The sequence below is a fragment of the Myotis brandtii genome, unplaced genomic scaffold (assembly GCF_000412655.1).
Source record: "Myotis brandtii unplaced genomic scaffold, ASM41265v1 scaffold931, whole genome shotgun sequence".
NCBI classification, from domain to species: Eukaryota; Metazoa; Chordata; class Mammalia; order Chiroptera; family Vespertilionidae; genus Myotis; species Myotis brandtii.
Genome location: NW_005371843.1, coordinates 1,716,532 through 1,728,985, shown reverse-complemented (window position 1 = coordinate 1,728,985; position 12,454 = coordinate 1,716,532). Strand labels below are relative to the sequence as shown.

General features: G+C 43.7%; 1 protein-coding gene across 1 annotated transcript in view; it reads left to right on the top strand.

Annotated features, from left to right (window-relative positions):
- The first annotated feature begins 249 nt into the window (after positions 1 to 249).
- The window catches only part of ENPP2 (ectonucleotide pyrophosphatase/phosphodiesterase 2), a 104,563-nt gene continuing 92,358 nt past the window's right edge, over positions 250 to 12,454 (top strand). The window contains exon 1 of the mRNA XM_014533051.1: positions 250 to 519. Within this exon, the coding sequence (XP_014388537.1) occupies positions 499 to 519 (21 nt within the window). The 5' untranslated portion in view covers positions 250 to 498. The remainder of the gene's footprint in view (positions 520 to 12,454) is intronic.

Sequence of the window (12,454 nt, the reverse complement as noted above, 5' to 3'; positions counted from 1 at the left end):
GCCTGCCCACGGTTAACCTGGAAGTGCTAATTCCGGGAACTCCTAAGCAACACAGCAGGAATCTTCTGCAGCGGAAACCCTTTTGGAAACGGGGGAAATCTGCAGAATGAGGGAGAAATGGCAAATCAAACCTCCAGAGACTCTCCTTGAATGATTGCGCGATGAAAAATTAACTTGGCGCTGTTGGGGGTGGGAATGTGGGCCGCTGCCCTGGGTGCCCCGTCTTCAGCCTAGGGACACTTTCCTTCCCCAAAGCCATTTTAGTCAAAGGTCATGTGTGAGTCTTGTCAAAGGCCAGCTTCCAATGGAATCATTGTCCCTCGGGACAGCGGCCCCCTGACTACATCTGCATTGGAGAAATCCCAAAAGCAAACGGCCCAGTGCAAACAAGATTAGCCGGGGCAGCCTTCCTGGGGCAGAGCTCACAGGTCCACGGCCGCAACTAGAGGCCGCGTCCGCAGCTCCGAGGCCCCGACCAAACACCCAGACGCCCGCAGAATGACCCGCCGCGCCGATCGGGTACGGTAGGCGCCTCTCTCTTCCCGTCCTCCAGGGCTTGGGCTCCCGGGTCCGAGCTGTTGTCCTGTCAGCCCAGCAGCCTTGCAAAGGGCCCCCGGATTTTCAGGAGAGCGGTCCCCGTTGGACTGCGTTCCCGTGCACTCAGCTGGAACAGTTTCCAAGCGTGCAACGTGCAGAGAGCTTAACTCATTCCTTGTGTTTGTTGCCAGAGAGCGTTTGGGTTTGTAAATCGGTGTCTCGTGTCTGCAAAACGAGCCGGTAGAACTTGCAGAGAGGGGCCGCGGACGGGTCCCCAAACCCCGGAGCCAGTGGGAGCTCACGTGGGCACATCGGTTGCATCCTGTGAACCCTGTCCTCCCGGGCCCCCCAGGCGCGTTGGGGTTATTACCTGTCGGACATGGGCTTTTTGCAAGAAGCAGGGCGAAGGGGGGCGGGAGGTTTAACGCCATCTGTCAGTAATGTTCCCTGGGATCCAAAGGCAATAGAATCATCGCGCAGATGGAGGGAGCCCCTTCAGTGCGCAGGGTCCCCTCGCGGGCTCCACAAAGCAAAGACGGGGATTCCCAGGCGCAAAGCCTCTGGGCCCTTTGTTATTTAACTATTTGAATAAGCCTTTCAAATCAACTGCTAATTTTGGGTAAGAGTTGAAGGAGCCTGGAGACTCAGCAGAGTAGGAGGGCTTTTGATCTGGACTTGGAGATCTCCCAGGGCAAACAGAGCAGGTGGGGAGAGTCGGAAGGGGCAGTGGGCAGGGGCGGCGGGTCAAAGGCTTTCCGGGATGGCTGCCCTGCCTCGCTCAGTTTCACTTTAACAGGTTAAGCCCAGAGCCTGGCCTCGCTGATAAAGACAATGAGAACAAAAGCCTTTCTAAGGCTCAGCAGGACGAGAGGGAAGCAGGCTCCGGTGTTTGTTTATGTGTTTATCACACACCCAGTTCCACAGAGGATAGGAGGTTTTCCACATTTCCATTCATTAGATGATTTTTGAGCTTCTGCTCCCCCTCTTCCTCCCGCCCCCTATCAGCTGCCATCTCCTCCTCTTTCCCTTCAAATTTCTTAGCAATGTCTACCTCCATGTCCTCACTGCCCAGTTACTCCACCCAGTTACCAGACATCTGCCTTCACTTCTGAAGACACACCTTGGTCAGGGCCAGCAAAGACCTTGATGCCTAAACCTTGCCCTCCCGTCTTCTCGGTGTCATTTTGAACTGTTGGTTATTGCCTCTCTGGTTTTTTTTTTTTTTTTGGTGTTTTTTTTCTTCTCCGTTCCAGATTCCATGATACCATGCTTCTCTGGTTTCCCTCTGACCTTTTGAGTTACTGTTTAATGCCTTTAAAGGACTTCCCTTAATCAGTGTTGGTGTGTCCCACTATTCCTTGACTCTCCTCCCTTTTCCACCTGCAGTCTCCCTGGATAATCTCATCCACTCCGTGGCTTTGGCCACGACAAACAATTCTATAGCCTATCCTACTTTTCTCCTTTTATACAGAACATCTCCACTTTGATGTCTCATGGAGCACCTTAAAGTCACCATATTCAAAATGAAATTTTTCTTCTCCCTCCTTCTCCCAGGCTAGCTTTTCCTCTTCCATTTCCAGTTGTCCAAGCCAGACACCAGAAACATCCTAGGTCACTTCCTCTCTTTCACCAGTGACACCGTATCAGTCATCAAATCCTATCTATTCTTCCTGCGTAATGCAATTCATGCACATACCTATGTCTCCCTCCATCTCTCCTGCTACTGTTTTAGTTAAAGTCAGTACCACCCTAAATTCTATTCTGCTCATAACTTCCCATTAGCCCCATTTGGAGCCAGTGCTGTCCACTCTCAGACCCCCTCTCTTGTTGCTATATTGTGTCAAATGGTCTTTTGTGTCAAAAGATCATGTGGATCTTTTTTGAACCATCTTCAGTGGGAATATATATATATATATATGAATAATGTTGGTGTATACAGGTTTTCCGAGACTTGCCTTTTACTTTCCTCTTCAATCTCATCGCTTTGTCATTCACTCTCTCTCCACATTTTAATGCACATGCTATGGACATTGTGTACAAGTTTAGGCATAATAAACTAGTTACTAAACACAACTGTCCTCCTCATCCTTCTCTTAGGTCTATGTCTAACTTTATATTTCCTTAAAGACTCAGCTAAGAGTCAACCTAGAACATCTGCTCCCTATCCTCTAGAATGGATATCCAACATGCTTCCAGAGCTTCCTTTATTCTATAAGAGCAATTACCATTCTTTATTGCAACTATCTACTTTTCTGTCCCTCACTGGTCTGTAAACTCAAGAGCAGGAATCAGCTCTTTTTGTCTTAGAATCCTTAGAACCTGGACTCAATTGGGATGTTCAATGAGGTCTTATGAATTCTTGCACAATTCTTGTCAATGTTAGGCATTGAATAGGATGGCAATAATACAAAAGCATATCTGGAAATTATCATCTATAATACAGTATGGTTAAGAAAAAAGAATGAAGATCAACCATGATTATCAGGAAAAGTAACAATCTTCCACTAATTTAACACAGGAAAGGTTTTTGAGATAATGCCCCAAGTCTCCGTGTTTACCAGGTCCCTGTCCAATTCACATCTCCTCTCATGGGTTTCTCCTATTGCTATCTGTACCTATCCTAACCTTGCTGAAAAGCTGCATGAAAGGCCTTTTGCAGTTTTGCTTTGACTTTGTGAAGGTAAAGTGATCCTTTTCAGGCTACAAACTGGCATGGGAGGAAGGTAGTAAAGGCTGAGAAAGGTGGCTTCTAAGAGAGCCCTTTGGTAAGCTAAGAGACCCTGTCTGTCAAAGGTAGATGCTGGTATTTTTTGGATACCAGAGAAGATGTCCAGGGACCTTCAAAGGGACAAGCAGATGAGATTTCAAAGGGCTTCTAGAGAATGATGGAGGCTTTGGGAGAGGATTTGAAAGATTAGAGATGAGAAAATTCAGTTTTGATTTTCTGTGCATCCTGAAACTATAGACAGAGAGGTGAGTGATGATTAAGTTCTATAGAGAGTTGTTTAAATTGCAAGTTGTTCTTGTTTGAAGCCATGATTCTTTTGGAGATTTGGATGTACATTAATTAATCTCAGGGGAAAAATGCATGATATATATACATGGTCCTTTCACAAACTTTCAGGGGGGTTCATATAAGTCTACCCTTGAGCACTCTGAGTTGTCATAAACCTCAGGTTAAGAATCTCTAAGCAGCCCTAGCCATTTTGGCTCACTGGATAGAGCGTCGGCCTGGGGACTAATGAGTCCCAGGTTCGATTCCAGTCAAGGGCATGTACCTTGGTTGTGGGCACATCCCCAGTAGGGGGTATGCAGGAGGCAGCTGATTGATGCTTCTCTCTCATCGATGTTTCTGACTCTCTATCCCTCTCCCTTCCTCTCTGTAAAACATCAATAAAATATATTTTTTTAAAAAAAGAATCTCTAAGCCAGAGGTCCTCAAACTTTTTAAACAGGGGGCCAGTTCACTGTCCCTCAGACATTCCACACATGCGCACTGCGGGCCTGGGACGAGTTGGCTGCTAAGCAGGACAGGCAGCGGTGGCAAAAACACCCGGCGGGCCAGATAAACGTTTTCGGCGGGCCGCATATGGCCCGCGGGCCATAGTTTGAGGACCCCTGCTCTAAGCAAAGGATTGGTTCAATAGATATTTGGGACAGTGATTAGTAGGAGCCAGCATAAGTCCAATGATGTATATTCTCTCTTTTGAGAGGATCCCAGTGGAATGTGTGGTATTGACCATGAACTTGGAGTCACAGGATCTGATTTCATGTCCCTGCTCTGGTATTTACTAGTACTGGTATTTCTCTCTGAATGATAGTTTTATTATCTATTAGAAAGGTATAACAGATATTGGGAATTTTAGCTAATATAAAGTATGTGAAAGCACCTGGAACGTGGTTATACTCAACTCACATTAACCAATTTAAAACACTGATTATAGGAAGGGCCCAGATCTTGTGATATCTTTCTGAATTAGAAGGGTGTATGTGGGCTGAATTAATGGCTGGTTCAATGTATTCAATAAAGGAGAGATGATTAATAGATGGATATCTTTGGTGGTATGCTACTGGGCTCTGTTTTTATTCCTATTTTATTAAATATCATTGACATCTATGGAGACATAATACACTGATCACATTTGCTCAGAGAAAAGACATAGGAATTAGGAGTTCAAAAGCTATCAATAAGTTGTAGTCTATTTTGAGTTTTTATTTTTCGAGGAGTGTGTATTGTGCATGGGTCCTAAAAGTCAATTGCAAATTATTGGGTATGTGTTTGTATGAGAGGGAGAGGGGGAGGCAGTGAGAGGTAGAGAGAAAGAGGAGTATAGAAAGAAAGAGAGAGAGAGAGAGAGAGAGAGAGAGAGAGAGAATAGAAATTGGCTTACAGAGGCTGAGAAGTCCCAGAATCTGTCATCTGCAAGCTGAAGAGCCAGAAAAACTGGTGGTGTAATTCAGTTCAATTCCAAAGAACTAGGGAGCTGGTGGTGTAAGTTCCAGTCTGAGTCCAAAGGACTGAGAACCAGGAGTGCCAATGTCCAAGGGCAGAGGAAGATGGATGTCCCAGCTCACGTGGAAGAGCAGATTCACCCTTCCTCTGCCATTTTGTTCCACTCAGACCCTTAGTGAATTGGATGATGCCCACCTGCACTTGTGAGGGCCATCTTCCTCACTCAACTGATTTAGATGCTAAGCTCTTCCAGAATCACCCTCACAGACACACTCAGAAACGTTTACCGCATCTCTGAGCCCAATCCAATTGACACATCAAATTCACCATCACAGAATCTTTACAGAGGTTATCAAAGTGAAGTGAGGTCATCAGGGTGGGCCCTAATCCAATATGACTCGTGTCCTTATAAAAATGGGAAATTTGACACAGACACACACGTGGAAGAAAGATGAAGTGAAGAGACACAGGGAGAAGACGGCCCACTACCAGCCAAGAAGAGAGGCCTGGAACAGATCCTTCCCCCCAGCCCTCAGAGGAAGCCCATCCTGCCAAGCCTCAATTTTGGACTTTTAGCCTCCAGGACTGTGAGACAATAAATTTCTGTTTTGTAGGCTACACTGTTTGTGATATTTTGCTATGGCAGCCCTAGCAAATTAATACAGATTTTATGAGAACATAATCCCCTTAGCATGGTTTCTGCTGGTAACACAACATTATTTTGCTCTTCAATCACCAGAGATTTTACTGTTGTTCATGGAATGATAGATGACAGTGAATTGCTGTTTCTCAGCAAAGCATTTTCATATCCATTATCTCTGTTGACTCTGACCGAAGCATAAGTGATGGGGCTTCTTATATCTCTGTTTTAGGGACAGGTTCAGAGAGACTAAGGGACTTATTCAAGGTTGCACAGATGGGATGTGGTAGAACTGACACTCAAGCATAGGCCTTTTGATACTAAATACTGTGCTATTTTAATGAGTTAAAAACACGACCTCTTTCACCTTCATGGACATGTCACATACCCTCTTTCTTTTTTAAAGTTTAAAAAGAACTGTTTTGCGGCATGCTGAACTCCTTTTTTTTCTAAATCCTTTAAAAATGATTTTATCATTCTACTTGTTGGACAGTATCTACTGCCTGAAGGCACCGACTCCATCCCCATCTTTATTATTAAATATTTATCGGGAATTTAGGCGCCTGTGTTTATGTGCACAGAATATTTCTTCTCCACTCGGAAGCTCTGTTTGCTGACAAAATGGGCTTTCTCGGTACCCAGTTTGATTACCGACACATCTAACTGCAAAACTTTGGAGCCGTTGGACAGAATTGAATTTTTCCATCTTTAATATAGCTCCACTATTAATTCAACATAGTGACGTGAAGGGCACCTCACATTTTCCAGGAAGCCACTTGACTTTAATCAGCAGGAACAAATGCAAGATTATTGCGCTTTTCCTTGGGTGACCTAAGCCTGTTCTTGGCACCCACGAGTGCAGAGCCCTGGCCGTCTCAGAGCGTTTCAGTGGCTCCTACCCGGGGGACTTATTATGTTTGAACCTTGGGGATAATTCCCTAAGAATGTAATCTTTTCTCCCTGAAAGAACAAAATGTTGCTTGTGTTTTGGTTATTCTTGTTATAAATAAAACCAGTGGTTCCCAAATTTTGGAACCATAGAGGTCTATAGGTAGGGTCACCAGATTTGGAAAAAACAAACAAACGGACAACAAAACAAAACAGACAACAATAACAATAATATAAACAAACTCAGGATCCTCCAGTTAAATTTCAATTTCAAATAATCAGTGAATATGTTTTTAGTATAAATATGTCCCAAAGATATTAAAAATACTAGAAAAAGTATTATCTCTGGCAACCCTACCTCTAAGGTCATATTGGGGGTTAAAGTGTTGATAATTTTTCAAAAGTCTATGAAAATTATACATTTACCCGAGAAGGCTTCAGACCATCTCATGCTGGCACCAGAATTAAGCTACCATTTTTGATGACTTGATGTATTTTAAGGATCATGCAAAGCACATACATTATCTCATGTAATCTTCAAAACCAGGGGCTGGCAAACTACAGCCTGCGGGTCAAATCTGGTCACCACCTGTTTTTTAAAATTAAATTTTATTGGAACACAGCCACCCCCATTTGTGGCTGCTTTCACGCTACAATAGCAAGCTGAGGAGTTGTGATACAGTGATTGTGGATGGCCCTCAAGACTTACAATATTTATTATCTAGCCCTTTACAAAAGCACCCTCTGAAGGAGTAACTGTTATTTCCATTTTTAGAATGAAAAATGAAGGCCTGAAGAGGTTTAACTGGGCAAGGTCTCATAGTTCTTAGAATTCAAACCAAGGTCTGTTGAATTGCAAAACTTCTGCTCTTACTACAGCTGACCTGAAGGTCATTGTCAATTGCATTTGTCTTAAATGGCTTTAACAATGGGGAAACTGGTGACTTCTTATTAAAAACATCTATCTGATAGACAAAGCAGATGGGATGGTGTGTTGGTTAAGTGCTGAGTCCCTGGGGCCACACTGGTGAAGCCCCAGTGAAGTCACCAGTTTCCTTGTACCTCAGTTTCTAGCGCCCCCCCCCCCCACCCTGTGAATTACAGATAATAATTATACCTATTTGGATGATTGTGGCTGGAGTTTAATGAGATGATGTCTAAAGAGAAATTAGAATAGTACCTGACAGGTGATCCACAAAACACTTGTTATTTCTATTTCAAATAAGCGTTATTTCCAAGTAGGGACAAAGTAAAGAGTTTGGAAAGGTTGGGAGCACTGACAGTGGTCGGATGACAGACACTTCAACAAGGAAGCTCACAGACCACGGTGGCCCTGCTTGTCAGGTGACAGCTATTGAAGGTGCTTTTCCAGCTTCTTTGTGAGAGAGGTCTTGGGCCTGAGCATGTCTGTTAGTCCTTGGCTGGCTTTGGAAGTTGTGTTGTGAGATGTTACAGGATGTTCATCCCGTTTTTGCTGGACCCTGAACTGTTGCCCCTGATATTTATAGTTCTAATTTCCACTCCCAATGGCTCCAGATTGACTACAAATGTAGCCAGGCTGCCAGAGAATGGCCTTCCCAAATAACACAAGACAAGCCCCCTTTTTTTTAACTTTTTAAAAATTGTTTAAAGTATTACAAATAGTAGTACATATGTCTCCTTTTTTTCCCCATTGACCTTCTCCCGGCCTCCCTTAACCCCTGGCACATGACCTTACCTGCCCCTCCCCCCCCACCCCTCCCCAGTGTCTTGTGTCCATTGGTTATGCTTATTTGCATAAGACAAACCTTTTTCCTCAGTAACACCTCAATCTATAATTTGATCCCAAGGCAAAATACAAGGGGGAAAATCAGTTTTTACCAGTATTCCTCATCCTCCAAAGTATATTTTGTGTATGGAATCACTAGGAATAAACTCTGTATTGCCTTGGCTGGTCTGGCTCAGTTGGTTGGAGCATTGTCCCATGCACCTAAAGCTTGCCAGTTCGATTCCCCAGCAGGGCACATGCCCAGGTTTTGGGTTCAATCCCCAATAGGGGGCATGCAGAAGGCAGCCCATTGATGTTTTGCTCTGACATTGATGTTTCTCTCTCTCCCCCTCTCCCTTCCTCTCTCTCTAAAAATCAATTTAAAAATCTTTTTAAAAAATCTGTATAAAGTGCATATTAAGCAGATTAGAATAGCCTTGATCTTTTGAGGAGATAAGAAGATAAGTTTGTTCCCTGAGAAAGAAGGGAGTGGAAGCATTGAAAAGACTGGACAAATGTTCAACATTGTAACAAACAGTTCATGGCTAGTCAATATGGTGGCCAAGATGTCTGTAGTCTTTGTTAAAGAGAAACAGTATGAATGTGATGATGTGGACATCATCAACAGGGTTTTACAATGTTCCCAGCATGTTTTGGGTACAGGGGTCATGGGCCAGAAAGTGGCATTATTTTCTAGGGTTGGGGCTTAGCATTCTTCTAGAATCTAGAGAATTCTTGAGAACTGGGGCCCGGCTGAGGAGAAATGGAGGGAGCAGGCCCCAGAACACTGCTTGAAATTTCACAGAGTAAAACTGCAGGACAGTTGCCTGATCCCTTTTCTCTCCTGCCTCAACCCTCAACATCGACACTCTGGTTATAATTTCTTTCCTCTTTCTTTACCATTGTCTTCCTTTGTTAATTTACTCAACCGCTATTTATTGGATGTCCCTGTGTGCCAGGCACTGTGCTAGGCTCTGGGGATACATGGGAAGGGACATAGATGTGTGGAGCTTTCAGTCCAATGGGAGGGGCACGTATGCCAGGAATTAGGGTGAAGTGTTGCAAGACAGAAGGGTGGAGTGAGAAAGAGCATACTGGGGTGGGGAGACAGTGTGGTCAGGGAAGTTCTCTGGGCTGCAAACTGAGAAGTCCAACAAGTCAGTTTCCAAAGCCAGCCAACCAGTAAGTGGCAGGACTGAAGTTTGAGCCTACATTTGCCTGACTCTAAAAACCATCTACTTTTCACTGAATCTTAACCAAAAAGAGAAAAAAGTTATACTTGTTCTCAAAATGTTTCCGCTTAGCTGTGTTGTACTCCCACGAAACAATCTGAGCAACAATGAGGAGACAAACCATTCAGCCATTCTGAGAATTCACCAGGGGTTGGCCACGATGTGCTTGTAAGTGCCAAGTGCAGCTGCAAGCACCACTGCTGAGGAGTGTGGAGAGAGCATTGTTGGGCTGGAGCTGGGTGATGCAGGAGGAGTCTGCCCGCTCTTCAGATGCATCACAATGCCCCCTTTACTCCCTGGGATCGTGACCTTGATTACAATGCAGGGCACGCGAATCCCACTTGTTTATTCCTTTCATTCTTAGACAAACACAAATCTAATGAAGAAGCAAATAAGTCTGTCCAGGTCACAAGTCCTCGTGGAAAGGCAGGTGTTTCAGGGAGATTGAGCTAATACTAGCAGGTTGCCATTGCAACATGCGTCACTCTGGGGTTCAAGGGTAGTACTGCTTTCCATGCTAATTACACACTGCAAACCTCTGCCAAGGGAAGTTAAGAAGGTCTGAGACATAGAATGGGCAGCCATCTTTCTTGGGTATTTAGATTTCTGTCTGTGTGGGGAAGGCAGCTGGTCCAGATGCGGAAAGTCTAACACTTTCTATAAGAGATGTGCTAGAACTTGCAGGAGATGATGGAGATGCAATCCCTGTCTTTGTGGAACCTTCAGCTTAGTAAGAACAATTTCTGACCTGTCAAACTCAATAGCCAGGGCAAGTATGGTGGAAAGATCAGGGACTTTGACCCACTCAGACTGGATTCAAATCCTTTCCCCATCCCCACCACTTGTCCTGTAGCTTGGAGCAAATGATTTCATCTTTCTGAGTCCTGGTTTCTTTACTCATAAAATGGGATTTGATAAGTAATTTATGCATTTATATAATCATCTTAAGATGTTATTATTTTTGCTGTATTTACTAACGTTATTATTAGGATATGGCCAATTCCTATTCTAATACAGACTGGGTGATTTCGGGCATATTATTCCAACTTTTCTTCTAAATAGGATTATTCTAATAGTCTTATTTGTGTGGCTCAAGAGCTAATGACATTCTTTCATCACTCACACCTCTCTATTTATTCTTTATTCATAGCTCATCACTAATTGATATAGTTATATATTTTGTGCCTTTTTCCATGCATTAAAATGTAAGCTCCACAAGCAGGTATTTAGGTTCTCTTATTAGTTGCTGGTGTCTTTGGGGCCTAAAAGAGTACCTGGAACATATTAGATTCTCAATAAAATATTTGCTGCATAAATGGATGAATAAGCAAGTGAATGAATGCCAAATCCTCTGTTATATGTTTAGCAACTGGAGGCTCCCAGCCCACAGTAGCTGTTCCTGTGCTTAGTGTCATTATGATTATAATATGGTGTGTGTCGCCAGGCAAATCAATACAGAAAGATTGCTGCCAGCTCTGTCAGGCGACAATCTTTGTTCTTAGCGCCGGCATCTCATGCACTGTGCTGTAGTTGGGCTGAAACAACCAGGTCATTGTCAATAGTAAGGTCACATGAGACTACGTGCAAAAATAAGAGTTTCAGAATTTTTTTATCCATTCTCAGGAAGAAGTGGAAACAGCTGCAGAAAGGGAGGGAAGACTGGGCAAAGGAGAAAATAGCATCTTTTGCAAAATATTTTATCACATGAGGCCACAGGCTGTATACATCTGTGACCGAGACTTACCCAGTCCCAAACTTAAAGGCATGCAAAACCAGCTGCATTGCTCAGATGACACAAAAGAGTATGTGGGTATAAAGGCTCCAACCTCCAGTGGGTGCCCACGTGAAAAACTTGACAGAATCTCTTCTGTTTCTGAACTGTGAAAGGCACTAGAGAAAACCCCCTCCACTGGCCTACAAACTTGAGATTGGAGGACATTGTTTTAAAAGTAAGGACACAGACAATAGGATGGTGAAGGCCTTGGCAGGGGGTGGGGGCAGGCTTGAAGAGGTCAGTGGGGGAAGAAGGGGACATATGTAATACTTTCAACAATAAAGATTTTAAAAAAAATAAAAGTAAGGAAACTAAATGTACCACAATGGTGTGGGCTATAGCTTAGAAGTGGGACTCTGGTTAGGTAGGCAGATCCGAGTTTAAATGAACCTTTGTGAATGTGGGCAGATGACTTAAACTTCTGTGAGTGTCTCAAAAAGAGAAAGCAGTATGTGCTGTGCACGATTGTTGAGAATTCAGTGAGATCATTTCTGTAGGATGTCTGGCACATTCTAGGAGCTCAGCAGATGGTAGCTGTGGTTATCGACAATGAACCCTACATGGATTATTTTATTGAATCCCCACAACAACCCTCTGAGGAAGGCACTGGGATGATTCCCATTTTACATATGAGGAACTGGAGGTCCAGAGTGGGTTCCTAACTCCAAGGCCCACAGCTAGTAACCAAGCCCAGTAGCCCAGGATTTTAGTAATTAACAAGTTGTATAACATCTCTTCTAAGAGTATCAGAAGCTTAGCAGGACAACGTGAGGGCCAGAACTTCTGCATTTTCTTGCATAATACTCTAGTGGCAAGCTGGGGTTATTGGATTTCAACTTTGAAGTGGCTCTGTGTTCACAAAGGATTATGAGAGGCCTATAAAGTTGGTAGAGGCAATATAAGGCCAGCTTGTCTTAGGCCCATCTTCTAGGTCAACCCAAAAGTATGTTACTTCATCTCTTGCTTAAGTCTATCAAATTATTTTGAAAGGTGTTTCTCCTTAACCCTGGCCAGTGTTCCCTATACTCGCATTAATTAAATTGCACACACTAATTTTATATCAGTCCATACCTAGCTATATCTAACTGTATATTTCCTTCAAGAGATGGAAGAGTAAGAACAAGGTGTGTGTAAGGATCATTTTCCTTTCCTTTTGATTTATCCAGAAAACATAGAACTGAAT